Raw genomic sequence first — 22,573 nt, forward strand, 5'->3', positions numbered from 1 at the left:
GAGACACACCCTTACCCTGTCTCTTTAGGTAACCTGAGCTGGCTACATTCCTGAGGGAGGGGGAGAAATCTGCTCTCTCTGCCTACGTGACTGGTATCAACTACCTGGGTGAAGGGCTTCTACCTGGTGGACTAGAGTCTGCCTGGCAACTAGTGATGTATTTCAAATTGGTTGACTGAAAGCCAACAAGTGCTGGCCTCCATTGGACCAGGTGAACGAGGTCACAGGGGCTATATAATTCAAGACTGCCCAGGAGGTGGGGGCAGCAGCCATGCGGGGGACTCAGACTTAGAGAGAAGCTTTACCATCTGAAACTGGCTGTCTCCCCCATAACTCATGAGTGAGGAATGGCCTGCCTCCAGAGGGAATCTACAACAGCCTCTTGATGATGCTTATAAGTAATCTACTCGTGATCTGGTTAGGTATATAGCTGGCAGTAACTCAGATGCATGATCAAAAGGCTACCTCAGCCAGACTGTTTTGCTCTATGGGATTTCTATGATATTGCTCTATCTTGTACCCTATTTTCATCCGCCCCCTGTAATCAATAAAGTTCTCCTTTGTGACTGGTGTAGGAGACTTATTGAGCGGTGGGTATAAATTATCCCTGAGAGGCCTCTTAGGTCTGCAGACTAAGGGGGACTTTCCTTTTTGGCCCCCAACTTGGGGAAGTGCCCCAAGTGCCTGTACTGGGTTGAGTACCCATAGGACTATTAGGCCTGTGTTTCCCTGAAGGCACAGGGCCAAGAGAGTCCCTTCTTGGGGTGGTGGCAGCACACGTTACCCCCAGGCTAGTGAGTGTGCTCCAGGAAGGGGGTCAGCCAGACATAAGGCACCCCTAGGGAGGCACTCAGAGCCTGGAAGGTGGTCAGGCACGGTGAGGTGGGTGGCTTAACTCAGGAGCACCCCCTCCTGGCCCATCAATGTGTACTGCCTGCACAATTCCTGTTTCAGTTTCTGAACATGGGTTTACATGGGAGAAGTGGAGAGTCAGATGACCCCCAGCTGGCCACTTTTCTGACAGGGAGAGAGTGGAAGTTTAGGTCCTAATGGAGAGCAGGCACAGGCAGCCCTTCAATGGGCTCCAAGCAGCTGCAGTACCAGCCACAGGGAGGAGGAACAGACACTTTCCCCCTGTGCTGAGCACCAGTTTGTTCCCCAGGAACTGCTGCTCAGAACAGAGGAAAGTGCCCCCCCAGCAAACTGCTGCTGGGCAGTGTTTGCTGTGGCTACTCACCAGGAACTCACACCATGCTAGGCTGTGGTGCAGCTGCTTCATCACCACCTTTGTGCTGCCCAGAGGCTCCTCCACATGGCCACTGCTGCCACACTGGGCAGCACAGAGGCGGCAGTGAGGCTTCCACATCACAGCCTACTGTGGCTCAGTCTGTGGGCAGGCAGTCATGGCAAACATTGCCCGGTGACAGTGAGCAGGGGGCCGCTTTCCTCTGGACTGAACAACAGCTTCGGCCCAGCTGCTGCTGCTGTGGCTCAGCCTCACTGGGCAAGCCTGGAGCTAGCACAGGACCCAGGTTAGTAGCAGCAGCGGGGAATGAACTGATGCTCATTGCAGAGGAAAAGCAGCCACTCTGCCTCCCTATGGCCAGCACCCCGTGCTGCAGCTCCTTGGAGCATACACAAGGCTGCCTGTGCCTGCTCTCCATTGCCAATGCTTCCCTGCAGGGTGGCAATGACGTGGCAAAGAGGCAGGACATCCCTGCATAGGCTGTGAGCAGCTGCAGCATGGGGTGCCAGCCACAGGGAGGGGGGACGCATTTTTCCTGTGCTGAGCACCAGTTCGTACCTGCAGATGAGTGTGGGGCACATGAGGTTGGGGTTGTGCATGGCTGGGGCAGGGGCCCTGGGAGTGAGCAGGCACATGGGAGCCAGTGGCAGCTCATGCTGGTGTCCCAGAGCATGCTGGGCACCCATGCTGGTGTCCCAGAGCAAGGAAACAGAAGTGTGGGGTCCCAGCCATCAGGGGCTCTATGAAGCCAGTCCAGCTGGCTCCACAGACTCCTGCCAGCCCACACCCTGCACTCCTACCACCCGACTCTGGGCCCCACTAGCATTGGCCCTGGGAAATCGGTGCAGGCCCTGCCTTCTCACTTGCTTCCACTCTGCTCCCCCCCCCGCCCCCCGCACTGGCCACTCGGTACTATATGACTCGCATACTCACATCCATACCCATACACACACATCCACACATCTCCACAAACCCCCATACACAATCACTTCTGCATCTGCACCACAAACACACACAAATCAGGACATATATTTTAATTTAATTAAAAATATTATTATGGATGTTTGAGTTTTAGTATGTAATTTGTTTTTGTTTTTTCCCTAAGATGGCAAACCCTCTTCCCCAAAGGAGTACTTCCAGGGGAAAGGCGAGGGACTTCCAATGCAAAGGTCAGAGGTTAGGGGCAGGACTTCCAGTCCCAAGATGGCAACCAAGGGGTGAGGCACCTGTTAAGGAGTGGGGCTACCCATACAGCCCTCAACAGCTTGCCAAAACTCGGTAAGTGGTCCTTTGCCCCAAATAATTGCCCACCCATAGCCTAAAATGCCACTGAGGGCATTTGGTCCATGGATGAATTTAGTTGCTCTGTGGCAGGGGAAGGCAACTCAGTTCACCTCTCAGTACACAGGGATTCTTGCAAGACAGGTGTGGACTGCAAGGCTTCTTATCATCAGATGATAGCTTCATTTACTGTTCCCAGGGCCACTGCATCAACATGGCTCATCAATTCAGGGGGTGAATGTTGCCACTAATGTCCTCCTTTTTTCCCCCCCTACTGTCAATTTTAGTCAGCAATTGTGACTGAAGACCTTGAATTTGGTGATGGGCAAGGGGCTGGCTGGGAGAACACCAGCAGCAATATTCATCCCTTTGTTTCCAGAACCACACCAATGCAACAGTTCCAATAACTGTTCCAAAAGCTCTTTGGGTCACTAGTTAATTTCTCATGGGCTCCAAGGTGGACAGCCCTGTCCTATCTGATTTTCAGTGTCCGTCTTGTGCTGGAAGACTAAATTTCCTCACCACCAAAGAGAAGTAGGGCATCTTCTGAAACGGACTATGCCCTATTGTGCCAGTTTCTGGGCTGTCATGGAGGCAGGCTGAGGGCAGGCCTTCTTCTCCTTGTCCTGGGTGGCATCAGAGTCCCTCCTCAGAGCTTGACCCTGGATTGTGTTATTGGCCATGAAGGGTGGCTAGACAGAGTAATTCCAAAAAGGCAGAATGAAAGCTCCTCTGAATAGGTGCTCATCACCCTGTAAGTGCTGAAGATATGACTGGAATTTGGGGCCCTCTTATACTAGAGTTACAGGATCTTTATCTTTGAGTGGCTATGTTGCCAGTTCTGGCCATGTCTCTAAGTTGCTGTCTTGGCAGCTATATGCTCTGGTGGCTCATTCTGATTTGAACCCCACATGGGGACCAGGTCCATTATTATCTCCCTACTCCAGTTGTTGGCATGCCCAGAGGATGCCCTGGAATCAGGTGGGATGGACCCTATGCTTGTTGACTAGTCTCATATACCAAATGGAGTCCAAATGGATAGATGAGAGGCATAGGGAGTGGCAGAGAGGCTTAGGGAGTGGTGAGAGAGGCTTAGGAACCAGAGCAAGATGCACGGGTGAAAGCCTGTCATGTCCCTGCATCCCAAAGCCCCCCAGCAACTCCCAACTGCTGTGGAACACCCTTGCTGTCCCAGCAGCAGCTGGAGATAAGCGGGACCCATGGTGGGAGGGAACTAGCTCAGCTGAGCTGTGGGGAGGTGGCTGATTAGGAACTAGGGAGGGTCTCGTGCCGCCCCAGCCTCTACTTGGCCAAGCCCTCCAGGGGGACAGTAGAGGAGGGGTAGGGGTTACTCACCGACCGCTATCCAGGCAGGAAGGATCCCCCAAATCCCGGGCACAGCCCCCCTTGCCCACAAGTAGTACAGATGCCAGAGGCAGGCCCACTGCACATGTGCATAGTTCAAAAGGACCCACCAAAGGAAAAAGCCCCAGAGAGACTTAGGGAGTGGTGTTAGATGCATGGATGAAAGCCCATCATGCCCCCACACACCAAAGCCCCCTAGTGGCCCCCAACTGCCACAAAGCACCCCTGCCGACTCCCAGCAGCAGCTGGAGGTAAGTGGGGCCCATGGTGAGAAGAGACTAGCCCACCTCAGCTGTGGGGAGGTGGCTGATTAGGAACTGGGGAGGGTCTCACCCTGCCCCTGCCCCTACTTCGCCCAGCCCCCCCAGGGAGCCATGCAACCAGAGCCTCATGAACAGACCATGTCTGCCCAGCATGTGATTTAACACAGAGTTTGTGCAGGAGGGTAAGCAGAAGGGCCTGAGGTCCTGCCTGTTCAGCTCCCCCCCTCCGCAGGGTAGGCAGTCCCAGCCGCAGCTGACCTCCCAGCAGCATGCCATGGATGGGCATGTGCCACAACCTGAGGGTCCCCTTGGGGTCTGTGGCCACTCCTCTGGTTCTTCAGAGCCCTTTACCCTTTAAGATGGAGCCAATGGTTCCAGGCTTCATGCAGACAGAGCCTCTGGCTCTCAGGTGTGGGGGCTTCCTGTCACTTTTTTAGGCTCTGCGGTCCAGGAGCACGGCCACTTCCCCTTGTGAGGTCTGCTCCCTTTTGGGGTCTCTGGCATGCCAGCTGGAGGAGCTCCAGGTCGCAGTCCAGAGACTGCCTGCCATCAGGGACTGTGAGCTGGAGACTGACTCCTACAGCCAGGCCCTTCTCCCCCAGGAGGCAGAGAGTAGACCACGGTCTCCCTACAGGACAAGGGAGGACACCGGGACCTCTCATCCTGTCCAGCCAACGGGTTGGACCAAGGTGGTCAAGGGTCCCAAGGCCTGCCACACCAAGGTCTCCACCCCACTGGAGCTTTGCAACAGGTACAAACCTCTTGCAGCCCCAGAAGATCCTGCTAAGCTGCCAGCTCCCACAAGCAACACAGGCTCAACTGTAGCTACTGAGCCTGCTCTCCCTAAGACAAAATGCAAGTGTTTGTAGCGGGAGACTCCATCCTAAGGGGGACTTAGGGGACAATCTGCCACCTTGGCCCAGGAAGTCTGCTACTTCCCGGGAGCCTGTATCCAAGACATTGCAGAGAAGATCCCTAAGCTCCTCAGGGCCACAGAACACTATCCTATATTCCTTATCCATGTGGGCACCAATCCCATGGCTTGGAGCCCTGCCAGCTGGGTCATGAAGTGCTACAGGGATTTGGGAGCAGGGCTTAAGGGGTTGGGGGCATAGGTGATGTTTTCCTCCATCCTTCCAGTTTTGGGCTACGGGCTCAGGAGGGAGAGAAGGATCCAGGTAGTGAACGAAAGACTGCAGTGCTGGTGTCATTGGGAAGGCTTCGGCTTCCATGACTACAGTCTGCTCTTTGGAGAGAGTGGCAGCAACCTGCTGGAAAGGGATAGCCTTCACCTCTCTCCGTTGGGGAGGAAGCTCTTCTCAGCCAGACTGGCTGACCTGCTCCACCAGGGTTTAAACTAAGATCACTGGTGGACAGGGGGACTACTGCCACTGCTGACCCACTGAGCAACACTTGCAAAGCCAGCAGGCTAAGGCACTTAAGGGAGCCCACCCCTGCAACAGCCCTAGAGTGAGCTGTGGGTAAGGCAAGGGGACACTTGCATGCTTGTACACAAATGCCAGGAGCTTGGGGTATAAACAGGAAGAATTTTTCCTCCTGCTCAACACAAATAATTACCATTTCATAGGGATAATGGAGACCTGGTGGGACTCCACCCATGACTGGACCACGGGTATAGATGGCTATACTGTGTACAGGAGGGATCGAGTGAACAAAAGGGGTGGAGGTATAGTTCTCTATGTCAAGGAGAGCTATGCTTTCCTACAAGCCAACATTGGCACCCAGGGTGGATGACTAGAGACCCTCTGCATTATAATCCGTGGGAAACACAGCACAGGGGATACATTGGTGGGAGTGTCCTATAGACCTCCCTTCCAGAATCGAGAGATTGATCAGGAGTTCGCCAGATAATTGGCTGAGGCCACATGCTCCCAGTCTATGGTTATCATGGGAGACTTTAACTACCCAGACATCTCGTGGGAAGAACACGCAGCCAAATCTGAATGGTTACATGCGTGGATGAGCTCTATCTGATGCAAGAAGTCTCTAGGCCAATGAGAGGTAAAGCACTGCTTGACCTGGTACTGGCAACTGGGGATGACCCAATCAGTGACCTAATGATAAAAGGGAATCTGGGTGACAGCAACCATGAGCTGATCACCTTCACCATCTGCCGAAAAGCTGGCAAGTCAGTCAGCAGTACAGAGGTCCTCAACTTCAAGAAAGCTGACTTTGACAAGCTCAGGAGACTTGTAGGTGAGGGCCTAAGGGACCACGACCCCAAAGGGAGGGGAGTCCAAGAAGAGTGGCTGCTCCTCAAGGGAGCGATCTTTGATGCACAAACTAAGGCTATTCCGTCACAGAGGAAAGGCAGCAAAAGGGTACAGCAGCCGCCTTGGCTTTCCAGGGAACTAGCAGACCTCCTGCATCTAAAAAGAAAGACCTACAAAGGATGAAGGACTGGATCCACCTCCAAGGAGGAATACTCTGTACTGGTATGGACCTGCAGGGAGTGAACCAGGGAAGCCAAGGCTGCAACTGAACTCCAACTAGATTCGAGAATCAAGGACAATAAAAAGTCCTTTTTCAGATATGTGTGGAGCTGGAGGAAAAGCAAGGGCAACATTGGACCCCTGCTAAACCAGAAGGGACAATTGACGGCTGACGCCCAGGAAAAAGCCAACTTACTAAATGGGTATTTTGCATCAGTCTTTCACAAGTCCCATGGGATGCCCCTGCCCATTATGAGACAGGGATGCCAGGGTGAGGGTGATTCCTTGACCTCCATCAATGCTGACCTCGTGAAGGAACACCTTGAGAGGTTGGACACCTTCAAGTCAGGCATCCCTGACAATTCACATGCCACGGTACTCAAGGAGCTGGGGAGCATCATAGCCCAGCCCCTGGCACAGATCTTCGAGAACTCCTAGCACTGTGGTGTAGTGTCTGAAGACTGGAAGAAGGCCAATGTGGTGCCTATCTTCAAGAAAGGGAGGAAAGTGGATCCAGCAAACTACAGGCCTGTCATCCTGACCTCTATCCTGGGGAAGGTCTTAGAAAAGATTGTCATGGTGTCCTGTGACCAGTGGGGGCCCTCAAGGCTCTATCTTTGGACCTATATTGTTCACCATCTTCATTAATGATGTGGACATTGGAGTCAGAAGTGGAATGGCCAAGTTTGCCGATGATACCAAACTCTGGGGTAAAGCATCCATAGCTGAGGACAGGGGGGCAATCAAGGCTCACCTTGACAGGCTCAGGAAATAGACAGATGAGAACCTGATGGTGTTTAACACTGAAAAATGCAGGTTCTCCACTTTGGAAAGAAAAACCTGCAGCATCCTTATATGCTTGGCTAGCACTACAGACAAGATTGACTTGGGGATCAGGATTGACCACAAGATGAACATGGGCCTTCATTGTGATGCTGTGTCTAGTAAAGCGAGCAAAACCCAGCTTACCTCCGTAGATGCTATTCAGGCAAATCCCAGGGCTTCATTCTCCCATTGTACTCAGCCTTGCTGAGGCCGCAGCTGGAGTTCTGCATCCAGTTTTTGGCTACACCATTCAAAAAGGATGTGGAGAAGCTTGAGGGAGTCCAGAGAAGAGACACGCAGACAATCGGAGGTCAAGGAAAACAGACCTTATGATGAGAGGCTGAGAGCCATGGGACTCTTCAGCCTGGAAAAGCACAGGCTCAGGAGCAAGCTGATGGCCACCTATAAGTTTATAAGGGGTGTTCACCAGGATCTAGGGGAAAGTTTGTTCACCAGAGCACCCCAAGGGATGATGAGGCCAAGTGGTTATAAACTCCTGCAAAACCGTTTCAAGCTGGACATAAGGAAGAACTTCTTTACTGTCTGAGCCCCCAAGGTCTGGAATAGCCTGCCGCCGGAGGTGGTTCAAGTATCTACTTTGAACACCTTCAAGAGAAATCTCGCTGTTTTTCTTGCTGGGATCCTATGACCCCAACTGACTTCTTGCTCCTGGGGCAGGGGGCTGGACTTGATGATCTTCCAAGGTTCCTTCCAGCCCTAATGTCTATGAAATCTATGAACTTCTGCTGCTGGCTTCAACTGTGTCACTGAGGAACATGGCACACAATGGCTGGCACACTTTCATGTTTAAAAATAAGGATATGGCTGAGGTTGCATATTACCTGTGATCCTAAGGCAATAGAGTTTGGCCCAAAACACAGAGAGGCCACATGGGGCCATAGCAGGGGAGTGCTAAAGGATCTACTGAGACCTTGTCAAGGGCTTCTGTACCATAAAAGATGTACAGAAGTAATTTGGGAAATAATGATAATACCTGGTTCCTCCTAGTAGATTTTGGCCAGATTTGTAATGTTTGCAAAACCATTCATGTCTGTCTGCTTGTAGTTCATAGTGGTATAAAGATGTTAATTTTGCTTTTAAAGCAATACAGACATTATTATATGTCTTCATTGCCCAATAAGTAGCAAATACACAATTCAATGACTCAGCTCACAGAGGTGCCCTGGAGAGACTCCTTGGTTATCCCAAACTTGTGACTTGGTACTTAGAAAACTGCAAAAAACGTGAGGTGAGAAATTATTAAAATGTCATCTTTTCCCTTCTGAGCAGGTGCGTTACTAATTATATGGAAGTCCACTGAGCATTAATTACAATAAATAACACCCAACCATTAAAAATAGTACTATTAATTTCCACTGAATTAAGGGCCCAAAATTACCTCTGGTGTAATTGCACACAATTACAGTCCATCAGGGATGTTCCATTCTGTGATGTTTACACCACACTGATGGACCATGTTTTGATCAGTAGGTACCCTTGAGTCAATGTTATGTGGAGGGAATATTTCAGTCTTCAGGAATGTGTCAACCCATCACTACAAGCACCACAAGAGTTTATTAACTGAGTCTTGTGCTCCTATATCCCTTACCTGTTGTTGAAAATCTTCCCTCTGAAACTGAAAGTTCGGAGTATATGGGGAGGGCATACCATGGAGTAAAGCTACCTGCTCTTTGTTGATTACTATTTCTCCTGAGATTGTTAGAAGAAATTAAAGCTTTGTCTTTGTATACAATTACCTAGAACACCATCAGTCACAGAGCCTTGAGAACAGGTTTTTCTTCCAGAGGTAGGAGAACAAACATCTTCTAACTGCTTGTGCCATGGCACGGTGCAAGTGGAATATATGCAGTTATCTTCAGGGGTCTTGGGAAGTATGGTAATTATAGTAACTGGAGGCTGTGGACATGTGTTCTAAATAGTCTTACTTGTTTAATTATCCAATGCTGGATTTACAAAGATATCCATGTGGCTAGAAGATGGGTTTATGTTTAGTGAGATTCCTATTTTTTTCCAGTCGTTATGCACCATATTCCCCTTGGTTTTACAAGGAGGTAAGTACCTAATCTTCTTAATTTATTTTGGTACATCTTTTTTTTATTTTTAATTTATCTGCTTTCACCTTTAACTAATGGTTTGGTATGTATGCCCTGGTAAAATAACTAGCACTAAAAAAATCCTGAACCCTGTTTTTCAAATTCCTCAGCAGAGAGTCAGAGACTTAAGGGATCATAAAGACCAAGAATCTATGGATAAAGAAATGAGTGGGGTCAAATAAAAGGCTGCTAATGCAGTATAAATTCCTGTTTTATTTGTATGTCTGTGCTGTAGGAGTATATTCTGCTGAGAAAAAAATGAGCAGATGAATATATATCTTAAGATTCCTCAACATTTTGGCTCCATTGTCAGTTCTTTTTAACTAAGGAATAGCTCAAGTTGACTGACTGCATTGAAATCAGTGTTAGCAAAGTGAGAATGGTTAATTCAGATTTTATCCACTCCTTTTTAAGGGGAATCTCCCATTCAATTAGCATATGTAAGGGATGAGCAAAAGTAGGATCCTTGGGTTTTCCATGCAACAGGTAGGGAAGGGTGACACTTTAGTGCCTAATTAGTTCAGAGAGGCAATCTCTTTTCTAGGCAACAGCCAACTTTGTCAGCTGCTCAGAATTTTCTATGAGCACATCTGAGATTTCAGTATATGAATTGGTACCTGCTAGAATAAGCTGATAGATTGCATGGGTTCCTAAAGTGAAACTCCATTAGTCACATAATTGATAGAAAAGGAATGGGAGAAAATAAATTTGAATTTATGTTTTTTTCCACAATTTTAAATATATATACAGCTATGTGTTTCATTTTTCTTCCAGGAACCATGAGGACTGAAGAATTCAAGGCTGTGGAAGAAATGGGGAAAACCAACCGGTCGTGTTTGGCTGAGGTAGTTTTCTTGGGATTCTCAGACTTCCAAGAACTCCAAGTGCTGCTCTTTGTCCTAGTCCTGCTCTTCTATGTATTTGCCCTCTTAGGGAATACTCTGATAGTTATTGTCACCCTAGTGGACCCTGCCCTTCACACTCCCATGTATTTCTTCCTTAGGAATTTATCCTTCCTGGAAGTTTGCTACACCTCAGTAACAACCCCAAAGATGCTGGTGGACCTTCTATCAGAGACCCAGACAATCTCCTTTGCAGGTTGTGGTGTTCAGATGTTTTTCTTCCTGTTGTTTGCAGTCACAGAGTGCTCCCTTCTCTCTATCATGGCATATGATCGTTATGTTGCAATATGCAACCCCCTGCAGTACACCCTCAGCATGAACCAGAGAGTCTGCACTGAGCTGTCTGCTCTTGCATGGACCATAGGTACTTTGGTAGCCTTCAGCCATACTGTTTCAACATTTACAAAGCCCTTCTGTGGGGCTAATACAATTCGCCACTTTTTCTGTGAAATGGTTGCTGTGTTGACACTGGCTTCTACTGACACCCACAAAAATGAAGTTTCTATAACTGTTCTTACTGTGATACTCTTAATGGTCCCATTTTTGCTTATCCTCTTGTCTTATGTCTTCATTATCTCCAATATCCTTAAAATACCTTCAGCGGAGGGCAGAAGAAAGGCTTTCTCCACTTGCTCCTCACACCTAATCGTGGTTTCACTCTTCTATGGGTCAGGAACATTTGTTTATATGGAACCCAGTTCAGTCCATTTGCAGAGCAAAGAAAGGTTCTTTTCCCTGGTATATACAGTACTGACTCCAACAGTTAATCCAATTATTTATAGCCTAAGAAATAAGGAGGTAAAATCTGCTGTCAGAAAAATGATAAGCCAGAAAGTGTTCAGATAAGAAGGATCCACACGATGAATTTATTGTTTAAGGGCCTCAGATTAAAAAACAAAAGCAATAACAAAAAGCTTCATTAGAATCAGTCAATGGAGGTAAATCTCCTATATCTCATTGCAGTGCAAAGGGAGGAACTGTACAGAAACTTGGTGGGAATATTATTAGAATATTGGGCTCAGTTTTCATGTCCATCCAGTTTAAGGTGTTGGACTGTTTTCAAAGGAATGTAAACTATTTCATATCCTGGAAAATCTGCCTTAAAATAATAGTAAGAAACAACTATATATTTTTTTCGTTTGTAGAGAAGATGGGTATTAATGAGCTTAAATCATAGTTTAGAAGTAAGTAGTGAAGAAAGGTCAACAAGTTGTAACGTTCAACTTAATCATAAACCAATTGAAGTCAGTCATTTTCCATTGGCTGTAAAATGAAACCAGCAATGTTATGTAAATAAATAAGATTATAATATTCAATAGTAAGAGAAATTAATTATTAAAAAAATCACTCTTTCCAATATATGTCTTATATTTTCCATCTTTTGGAGTTTTCTGGCCTTTGTGCAAGTGAAGCTGGATAAGTGCAATAGTCTCTTTTAAAGTTCATATATATGAATCACTGAGAACTTCATCACTGTCAGTAGGCTGGATTACCCTGTCCCTAAAACCAGCATAAATTACAAACAACTCAGTTGGAGACCGGTGCAAAGCAAGGCTAAACAAACTTGATGAACATAAGATAAATCAGCTTCTTGATCATCTACCTGTACCACGCAATTACTGAAGTATTCATCTATTTAAGGTGCCATGTGTTTGGATGGAATTTTCTTGGGGGAATTTTTTTTTTCAGGAAGTATCTAGGTCAGATAACTTTTGTGTTCTAGAAAACAATAAATCACATACACTAAAAAGACATGACTGTGTGGGCCCGGTCAAATCTTTATTTTTTCCTGCTCCCAATGGTACAAAAAAGCCCCAGCAGTTTCAAGGGTGTCTCTTTAAGAAAATTGGCTGGTTATTCTAGGAAAGTCTGTTTCCTAGAAAATACACAGTCTGCTGACAGTGTTTATTTAAATATATATGTCTCTAATTCAGAAGACATGCTTCTCTCATCCTTCCTGAGGATTAGGCCTTGTAACAACTCACACATTGCTCTAGGTTTTTCTCCTACCCAGCTGCCCCCATGCTCTCCAACACTGCTGTGCTGCACACATGTAAGTAGATAGAAGTCTATGGGCTTGTGGGACTGCACTTTTCACCCTGGTTCATTCCCCAGTCCTGTCTTCTTCCTCCAATGCTGCTGGGGTCTGCAGGAGAGTCTGTGCATCTGTGTGGCTCCGGTCTCCAGCATCTGAGTCCCTGGAAGAGAAGTGTTTGCCTCCTCAGGTATGAAAAGAGGCTGGGTGGGAGGAAATAGTTTGGAAAAAAAACAGCACAGTGGGGTGAAGGTCTTCCCATCGCACCATGCTCATCTCTGTCATGAGATAGACTTGGCATTGCAGTTAGAGCTAAACAAAATAGATGTTTTTTCAATAAAATGCTTATAAAATTGACCGAGTGCCTGTTATACATCCTAGGTGTCTAGACATGGTCCTTATTCCTTTCTGTTTGTTTTTCAGGAAATAACTTATCTTTATTTTTTTCCATTGCTGAGTAAGAGAAAACGTGAGATATAGATATCATGTTCATAAATGTTTGGGGGGGGGATTGTTTTTGTTTTGTTTTGCTTTTGTTTCTTTTTTTGGGTAACCACATTTTTTTTCAAATGCATGTAGACACACGTCTTATGGAATCATTCCTATAATCTTTCTGATCACTCAGGACTAGATCCTATTTCTTTCTTTGTGCCCATGTGCTGCATAAATAGATGCAAAACTGGTGTTTGAAGCACTTCAGCCAAGTTTGAGATTCAACATAGTCTGCCCTGTTGAACCACACTTTACAATGGAGCCTTGTGCAGATTAATAGACCTTCTGGATTTGGGATTCTGTAAATTGTTTATCTGCTGTTTTAATATGGATTAAGGTAACATTGTTAAATCCTTACAGTTGTTACTTTATGGTCAAGGAACAGATATATGGGACAAACAGATGAGTGGAAAATCACTGAAAGATTGACAGGCTATCGAAAACCCTGAAGTGCTGGGATCCTTTAGGGTCCACTGAAGGAGCTATTGGAAATCCCAAATTCCCCTCCATCTAGCGAGGGCTGGCCACGGTTTGGCACTGCCTCTGACAAGAAATCATTCCATTGATCATGGTTCATAATTCCTTTATTTTGCTAAAAAAACTGCCTGGAGTTTGACTTCTCCTTTACATGGAAAGCATTCAATACAAAATCCCCACTGAAATCAGGGTTAAGAGTGAGAGGCTGAGATGGACAGCTCCACACCTGCAGCAACCAGGATGCACATGCCAAAGTGAGCTGCTGCTGTGCTGATCACAGCAGTGCAATCTGCCACCACTAAGGTGGTGCCTAATTGTGCCCCTTCCCCCAGAAGCCAATGCCTGGGACTGGTTGCCTGCCCCTGCAAGTACTGGGAAAAACCCTAGAACCCTGTGCATGCTCATTAGGAAAGGAATTGGACCAAACAACTGAGCCAAATAAGAAACTAGCTAAGATAAACATGTAAAACCAGGCAAGGCCCACTATATGTCAGGGAAACTCACAAAAAAGGGGTGACGGGCAAAGCAGGAGGGGCCTCACACACTGTTTATATAGTTTCATAATTAGTAGGGTTGGAAGGGACCTGAGCAGATCATCAAGTCCGATCCCCTGCCATGGCAGGAAAGAGTACTGGGGTCAAACGACCCCAGCAAGGTGATTGTCTAGCCTTGTCTTAAAGACCCCCAGGGTAGGAGCCAGCACCACTTCTCTTGGAAGTTGGTTTCAGATCCTAACTTCCCTGACAGTGAAGTTGTGCCTCCTGATGTCTAGTCTGAATCAACCCTCTTCCAGCTTGTGACAGTTGTTTCTAGTCACTCCTGGTAGTACTCAGTTGAACAGGGACTTCCCCATTGCCTGCTGGCTCCCTCTGACTAGTTTGTAACAGGCCACCAGATCCCCTCTCAGCCTTCTCTTGTGGAAGCTGAACAGGTTCAGGTCCCATAGGCTGTCCTTGTAGGGCCTGCCCTGCTGGCCCCTGATCATGCGAGTGACTCTCCTCTGGACTGTCTCCATGTTGTCCACATCCCTCTTGAAGTGCAGCATCCAGAACTGGACATAGTACTCTAGCTGCTGCCTGACCAGTGTCACATAGAGGGGGAGTATCACCTCCTTGGACCTGCTTGGGATGCATCTGTGGATGCATGACAAGGTGCAGTTGGCCTTCCTGGCTGCATCCCCACATTGCCGACCCATGTTCATCTTGGCATCAGTAATGACTCCAATATCCTTTTCTGCCTCTTCACTGATGAGAAGGGAGTTCCCCAGCCTGTGTAGCTATGACTGTAGCCTATTCCTCCCCTCTAGCATGCCAACACCCCTCCACATCTTAGCGTCATCAGCATATTTGACTAGGGTGCTTTTTACCCCCTCGTCCAAGTCACTGATGAAGATGTTGAACAGTGTGGGACTGAGCCCTATGGAACCCCACTGCCCAAATCCCTCCAGGTCAAAAATGACCCATCCACCACCACTCTGGGTGCAGCCCTCCAGCCAGTTGGTGACCCATTTGACTGTGTAGGTGTTGACACCACAGACCCCAATGAGCTAAGGAAAATAGTCAGGGAACCACTGAGGTCCCAAAGGGTAGGGGAACCACATGTCCAAAAAGAGTGGTTGCTCCTTGAGGAGATGATCCTCCAAGCCCAAAGGGAGGTGTGTGCCTCTGAGCTTGCGTCCAGGATTTTATTTTTTTTTGCACCACGACACATGGAGGCTGCCATGGTTCCCAGAACCAAATGGAGCAGTGGAAACACTCCAGGGCAGAAAGTTGAGGCCTTGGCATGCCACGACGAGGCCTTTGCTTCAATCAGAGTACTAGACCTGCGTATGAGGACGGGGAAGTTGTGGGGGCCAAAATGGGTTTTTCGGTCATTTTTTATTCTGGGGCAGCTGAGACTGTTGAGGCCTGAGCAGCAGGAAGCCAGTAGCCCTGGAGCCTTCCTTGTATCTCCTGGGCTGTGCATGATGTTGGCAGGGGAAAGGGAGATGTTGGCAGCTGCCTATGGCCTCTTCTTGCAGGGCACAGGCACATCTGTGAAGGGGTTGAATTTTTGTTTATATTTTTTTAAGTGTGGGCCTCAGGCCAGGTGCGTAATTCTAGGGATGTGACTGTGGTGAAGAGGAAAAGCATGCTATTCTCTGACTTGTGTGCCATAAGGGACAGTTTCCTGACTCTGGGGCCTCAGAGGTGCAAGTTGGTGTCTGGGTGTGTGCCTGTGAGCTTGCATCTAGGATTATTTTTTTTTGCACCACTGTTGACCTGAGGGGTCAGGCCAATGCTCAGGATCTCAATATTGCACTGTTAGACAGGAGGGTGCTGTGTACAATTGCACATGCACACATAGAAATCAAGCACACACTCACTAGTTGCATACACTGCTATTAGGCATAAACACTCACACTAGAAGCTCAGGCACATACACTATACACCCCAAAAGTTACACACCGATCACTAATTTGTATATCATACACACAATGCCATATATATATGCACTCACACACTTTCACATGAGCAACTCTGATACAAACTCATTCAAAATAACTAGTCTGGGCTCACACACACTACTCAAACCAAATTTGGACAAAATCAGTTACGAGTGACCAACACCTACACACTCAATACACATATGTGGATTACTAATTCATATAACACACACACACACACACACACACACAGTATTTATATCTTTATCTTTATACGTGTTCACCCACCTAAACATACACACAAGTGGATTCCTAAGTTGGGTGTTGTGATATGTATGTATGTTCTTGGTGTACTTGGGAAACCTGGAGACAGGTTAAGGTAAGAATGTAGAAGTCTAGGGAGTTAAAGTTACCAGGACCAGGATTAGAACCAGTAGACTACAGGGGCCTGGGCGCAAGAACTGAGGCTTGGGGGTTAATTTTAGGTTAATTGATCTTAATTGATTAAAAGACAAGATGCAAAGCCTGCAGAACAGGGAAGCATGCCAGCACACAGTCTGGGACTCGAGCCAGAGTTACAGGGGAGCTGAAAAGGTAGATGGGGAGAGGAGGGAAAAATGGGACTAAAGGAAAGTGTAGGTCTTAAAGAGGGGCTCTGGGTGTGGGGATCCTGAGCATGGCTCCAGGGCAACTAGAGAAGTTGCAGAGAGCAGCAGTAGGTGCTGGAAGCTGGAGAAAACTGCAGGACAGTTAATAGGAGCTGGGAAGCAGCAGGAGGTGGGGGGAAACCTGAAAACAGAGAGAGCAGCAGAAAATCACAGGAAAAGCAGGAGGGACAGCAGGAAAGCAAGGGAAGGCAGAGAGGTTGCAGAAAAGGGGAGATGGAATTGGGAGGAGATGGGGAAACTAGCAGGGAGGAGAGAGAGAGACAGAGAGAGGGAGAGAATGAGGCTGGAATTTAAGATAGGGAAGGGACTGGGATTCAGTAAAACATGACCTGCCTCAGGGTTGCAAATGACAGTGGTTTTATTGAACAGGGAAGATGGTGACACAAGGTCAAATTGGTTCCCTTGCACCCATATACACACAAACAACGGCAGCAGGGGATTAAAGAGGCTTGGTGCAGGGGTTGAAGTCCACTGAAGTCCAGGACAAGAGAGAGAGAGAGAGAGAGTCCAATTTGTAGGGGGAGCTGTGCAGGTAATATCTACCTATGCAGGTTGGTGAGGGGTCCTTGTCCAGTAGATGTTGTCCAGAGGGGGTCGCCGGCAGTGCCTCTGGGGTGGATAGGTGACGTGAAGCTGGTCTGGTCCAGATGGAAATGGCGTTCCCACTGGGTCTGTCTTCACTGCCCCTCTTTATAGGGGCAGACCTTGTGTGACCCTAGTGACAGGAGGCATACCCAGGCAAGGGTCAGCCCCTGGCGTACTGAGCATGTGTGCCTCATGCAGCGATGTGCAGTTTCACGTGCCTGTAATGGTGAGAGTTGCTGGTTTTGCAGGGTCTTTTGTTTTTGGACTCCTGGTCTTGTCTCTGTTCCTGGGTGAGGTACGTGGTTCCTGGATGAATCAATGCTAAGTGATGGCCCAATCATTACAGGCCATTCAGTAGAGGCCTGGTACCATCGTATTTCAATCATACCCAATCATGCTCATTCATCCGGAAACCAATTTACATGGAAGGGGTACAATGAATCATATTGTTGCAACATGGGATGCCCAGGCAGAGGACAGAAGCTTATACTTATACTTACTTATAGGGAATACAGAGGGAGAGAAAGAGTCAGAAATGGTTCGGGAAGGGGAGGATATGCAATTAAAAACAAAAACAGAAGACTAAATGGGGGGTTTAGCTACAACACAACTCTAGGAAGATGCCATGGTCCCCAGAACCAGAAGGAGAAGTGGCATGGCTCCAGGGCAGAAAGTTGGGGCCTTGGCATGCCATGCCGAGGCCCAGATTTAGGCCCTTGCTTCAATCAGAGTACTCGAAGTATGTGTGAGGAAAGGAAAGTTGTGTGGGCCAAAATGGGTGTTTTGGGTAGTTTTTGATTCTGGGGCAGATGAGACTATCGAGGCCCAAGCAGCCCTGCGGCTTTCCCTGTATCTCCTGAGCTGTGCATGATGCAGGCTGGGGAAAGGGGGATGTTGGCAGCCGCCTATGGCCTCTTCTTGTGGGGCACTGGCCCGTCTGGGAAAGGGTTGAATTTTTGTTTCTTGTTTCTTTTAAGAGTGGGGCAAAGGTGGGAAATTCTATGGATGTGACTGTGGGGAAGAGAAAGGCAGTGTGGGAGAAAGCATGCCTTTCACCTATGTGGGAGTAGATTTGGTCCGGCTTCTGGCCTGCTTGACTAGGAATTTCAAATCAAATGGTTCCTCACCCTATTTCCCAACCATTACATGTTTCTCTTGGTCCTGTTTCTGATCAACGTGCCTTTCTCCTTAGTCCTTGTTCTCCTGTTAATTTGTTAAGGCAGAGATTTGCTTGTAAACTCGGCTGTACTATCTATTACTCTCCTAATGGTGTTTATTTACATGTCCTCTGTGGTAACAAAATGGCTGCACTTGCCATCTTAGCTAGCTCACCTCCTGAGACTGAGTTCCCTGATCTTTCTGTGTTTTCAAGAAGAAATCATAAAAGCTGTCCCTCTATTTCTCTGGTCCCAGCATGCTAATAAAGTAGGACAAATCCATACTTCCCAGCCTGTAAAAATTAGACTAAACCCAGATAAGCCTTTACCCAAAGTTGCTCAATACCATTTACGTCCAGAAACCGAAGAAGGGATATATCCTGTTATAACTTCCCTTTTAAAGCAAGGTATCATTGTCCCGACTAAGAGCCCTTGTAATACGCCTATTCTTCCTGTATTAAAAACCTGGAAAGAATCCCTGTCGCTTTGTACAAGACCTCTGTGTGGTAAATTCTGCATCTTTACCTACTTTTCCTCTTGTACCACATCCTGCTACTATCTTGTCCTGTATTCCTCCTAATGCTTGTTATTTTACTGTTGTTGACTTGTGTTCTGCATTTTTGTCTATTTGTATTGTGACCGCCGGGCTTCGATTACCTGTTCTCGGGGGGTTTTAGCCTTGCAAGTAGATGTCAAACACCTGTTGGGAACTTGTTGGTGTCGAAGTAGCTTTCTTGTCTCCATGTCCCCAACCCTGTTCTCGCCCGCCATGACTTGATGTTCCTCAGTGTAAGGGGTCGGTTTGTGGAACACTCCATGGCCCAGGATCCCTCGGCGGTCACTTTACAGGCCTCCGCCACCCCTGCACCCCAGGCTTATGCCACTTTCGGTGAGTCCTTCCTTCATTGGTCTTGTTCCCCAGCCATGGAATGACACCACCAGGCCTGCCCCTAAGTGGCCACGACCCCCTGTTGTGGCTACCACCAGTAAGCTCGGCCCACAGCCCACCTTACCTACCCCCCTCCCTTGGAGGAACAGAGACTCCAAAGAAAACTCTGGCCTCACTGAGGCCCCCTTCAGCCTCAATGTGCAAGCACACTTCCCCTAGCTCTTTCTCCCTTAGCCAGGGTTAGCCAAACAAAACAACCCGAAAAGAAATGCTGACTACTCAGAGTCTCGCTAGTTGCTAAGCAGTCTGCTCTGAGCCCTCCTCGGCTCCCTTCTGGCCTGTCCCTGGCTACTTGCTTCCCCCGGTCCCTCCTTCTGCTTGGTACCCCAGCTGCTTCGCTGCGATGCCTGCCCCACCTGTACCCCCTTGGGGCTCTCCTGGGCTCTCTTCTCCCTGGTGCGGCTGTCTGAGCACGCCGTTGTCCTGGCACCCCACCTGTGGGTTGTGCTGATCTCCGGTTTCCATCCCACTACATCCTCCAGAGCCTTGCCTTCAGCTCCCTCATCATCGGGGACAGTCTCCAGCCGAGAGGTCCATTTCTGGTCTCTCTGTGTCTCCACCAGCTCTCCTGACTCTGTGCTACTTGCCGTCGCCGCTGCTTCCCTCGCCAATGGTGCCGATTGTTGCTCCTCACTGGGGCTATCCTCCCCCTCCGCAGCTGGAGCCACCGCTTTTATCCCTGCCGGCTGGCGTCCCTCTGTGACATCACCAGCTGGGTGTAATTGGATAAAAAGGCGGCTAACGAGCAATGCGGGCTCCTCCCTCCACTTTGTGTGCATCTCATCTGGAGTTGCAGGTGAGTCCCATTTACTGTTTTGCTTCCCAGGACACCTATAAACCCTGATACTGAGTTTCTCTTTGTATTTACCTATCAAGGACTTCAGTATACTTGGCCACGATTGCACCAGGGCTATACTGAATCCCCTTCTCTTTTTTCTCAACTTCTAGATGATATAATATTTAAAGAAAATTCTATGCTTGGGCAATATGTTGATGATTTGGTTTTGGCATCTACCTCCCTTGAAGCGAGTAAAACTGATTCTTTAACTCTGCTCACCTCTCTTGCCCTAAACGACCATAAGGCATCTAAGAAAAGCTACAACTTTGTCTTCCTCATGTCCACTTTTCGGGATATTTCTGCTGGAGAATGACTGCTTTCCTATTCCAAAATAGAAGCTATTATTAAAATCCCTAAACCAACTATTGTGTTCCAAATGCGTACCGTCCTAGGCATGGTTTCTACTGCCATCATTGGAGACTCGGCTATACCTCTGTAGTCCAGCCACTGCAAAATCTGACTCATTAATACCCCTGAGCCTTTCTTTACCCTGGACTTCAGAAATTGATGCTGCTTTTGCCTCTATTAAACAAGCTCTGTTGCAAGCTCCTGCCTTAGGCCTTCCCAATTCTACTAAAACTTTTATTCTCTTTTGGCATGAAAAGGACGGATTTGCACTTGCAGTACTTACTCAGACACGTGGAGATGAGCACCGTCCTATTGCTTCTTCTAGCTCTGCTCTTGACCCTGTTGCAGCTGGACTTCCTCCATGTCTGTGTGCTGTAGCTGCAGCCTCTGTCACTGTTGAACTTTCCTCCACCTTTGTATTAGGTTCTGCCCTTACTGTTGCTGTCCCACATGCTGTAGCAGCCCTTTTACTAAAAACAAAAACCCAACACCTTACAAATGCTAGATGAACTAAGTATGAAATCTTGCTTCTCTGTGCTGAAAACGGCACCCTAACTAGGTGCCCTGTTTTAAACCCTGCTTCTCTGTTACCTACCCCTTCGGATGGTGAACCCCATGATTGCATTTTTGTTACTGCTCACCTAACAATGCCCCACACTGATTTAAAGGACAACCCCTTGCAAAACCCAGATCTAGTATTCTACATTGATGGATTGTGCCAAAGGAACTCAAAAGATTCCCTTGTCACAGGATATGCAGTATATTCCCTATATGATGTTATAAAAAGCCATCACTTACGTAGTGTGTATTCAGCTCAAGTTGCTGAGGTTGTGGCCCTCACCAGGTCCTGAAGCCTAGCCTCGAGCCTCTGTTAATATTTATACCGATTCTCGCTATGTTTTTGGTATTGTCCACGATTATGTTCAACTTTGGAAACAAAGGCTTCCTCACTTCAGGAGGTGCCAAGATTAGTAATGGTCCGTACATAAAGACCTTCTGAATGCTTTACAATTACCTTCTGCTGTTGCTATTATTCAATGCCAAGCTGAGCAGAAACCTTACGATGACGTTACACGTGGAAATGCTCTGCCAGATTCTGCTGCCAAAGCTGCGACTATTTCCACTCCTCAGTCTACGCCTGTGTTTTTATCTATTCTGACTGACCGGTCTCCATTGGCAAGTCTTCACGACGTTGCCTTCCTCCAAGATCAGGCTCCAGGACCAGAGAAACATACATGGAGATGGGCTGGGTCTTTATTACACCCTGACCATTTGTGGCGCTCCCGAGATGGCTGCCTGGTTGCCCCAATGGTCCTTCTTCCTCCTCCTGCTCACATACACCATGGCATGGCACATGCGAGCAAAGGGGGGATGATAGAATCGGTTAAGCTATAAAAGTCCATCCATGAAAGTCATCGCTGGAACCTCGCTGGAAAGGCCCGTTCCAGGTACTCCTGACCACTGAAACATCAATAAAATGTCAAGGACTCTAGATATGTATCCACGCTTCATGCACTATGAAAACATCAGCCCCTTGAGACCCAAAGTCTCCTCTATGTCAATTTTGTAATCAGCCTCCACAAACTGGTAGTGAGCCTAGTGCCTGCCAGCAAGAGAGCTCAAGACCAGTAGTGAGCCAAGCGCCTGCTGGCAAAGAGGATGTGCCCCAAATACAGCACTATGCCCTTGGAGACAGAAAAAAGCCTTCTACCTAGTTCCTGGTTCCCCAGGTGGAGTTGCTTCATCATGATTTGGGTAGTTCTCAGTATTTCTTTATGGGCCATCTTATATGAACTTGACTCCTCAGTTATGAGAAACTCTGAAAACAAAACTACCCTTCCACACTGAAAGAAGATAATTTCCTGAAAATATGTTCTTCATTCAGTTAATCAAATTGGAATAGATTTAGATGTCTCTCTGTTGTTTGAGATGTAGTTGTGTCCCTATCTATTCTACCGGAGGAATACCCAAGACACCAGTACCCTTGAATACAACTCAGATGTTAGCCCCTTACTAGTCAGATTTTCATGGAAACATAACGTGGCAGCATGTAAGTTGGAACTGGTCTGACGATGGACGATTAGCATATGCCACCCCTGGAAAGTTCTGTTGGACCTGTAATGGATCTCGTGTTGCAGTAGGAGTCAGTA

General features: G+C 47.7%; 1 protein-coding gene across 1 annotated transcript; it reads left to right on the forward strand.

The window, feature by feature from the left end:
* Positions 1-10,359: 10,359 nt before the first annotated feature.
* LOC149861814 (olfactory receptor 10A7-like) lies at positions 10,360-11,295 on the forward strand. The gene has a single exon (XM_090053230.1). The coding sequence runs from the start codon at positions 10,360-10,362 to the stop codon at positions 11,293-11,295; it is 936 nt and encodes a 311-aa protein (XP_089909356.1).
* The last annotated feature ends 11,278 nt before the right edge of the window (positions 11,296-22,573 follow it).

This window comes from Crocodylus siamensis, chromosome 6 (assembly GCF_052110815.1).
Source record: "Crocodylus siamensis isolate JL-2025a chromosome 6, ASM5211081v1, whole genome shotgun sequence".
NCBI classification, from domain to species: domain Eukaryota; kingdom Metazoa; phylum Chordata; order Crocodylia; family Crocodylidae; genus Crocodylus; species Crocodylus siamensis.

Excerpts from the sequence above, each read along its gene's own strand:
- LOC149861814 (XM_090053230.1), top strand. The coding sequence starts at position 10,360 with ATGGGGAAAACCAACCGGTCGTGTTTGGCTGAGGTAGTTTTCTTGGGA.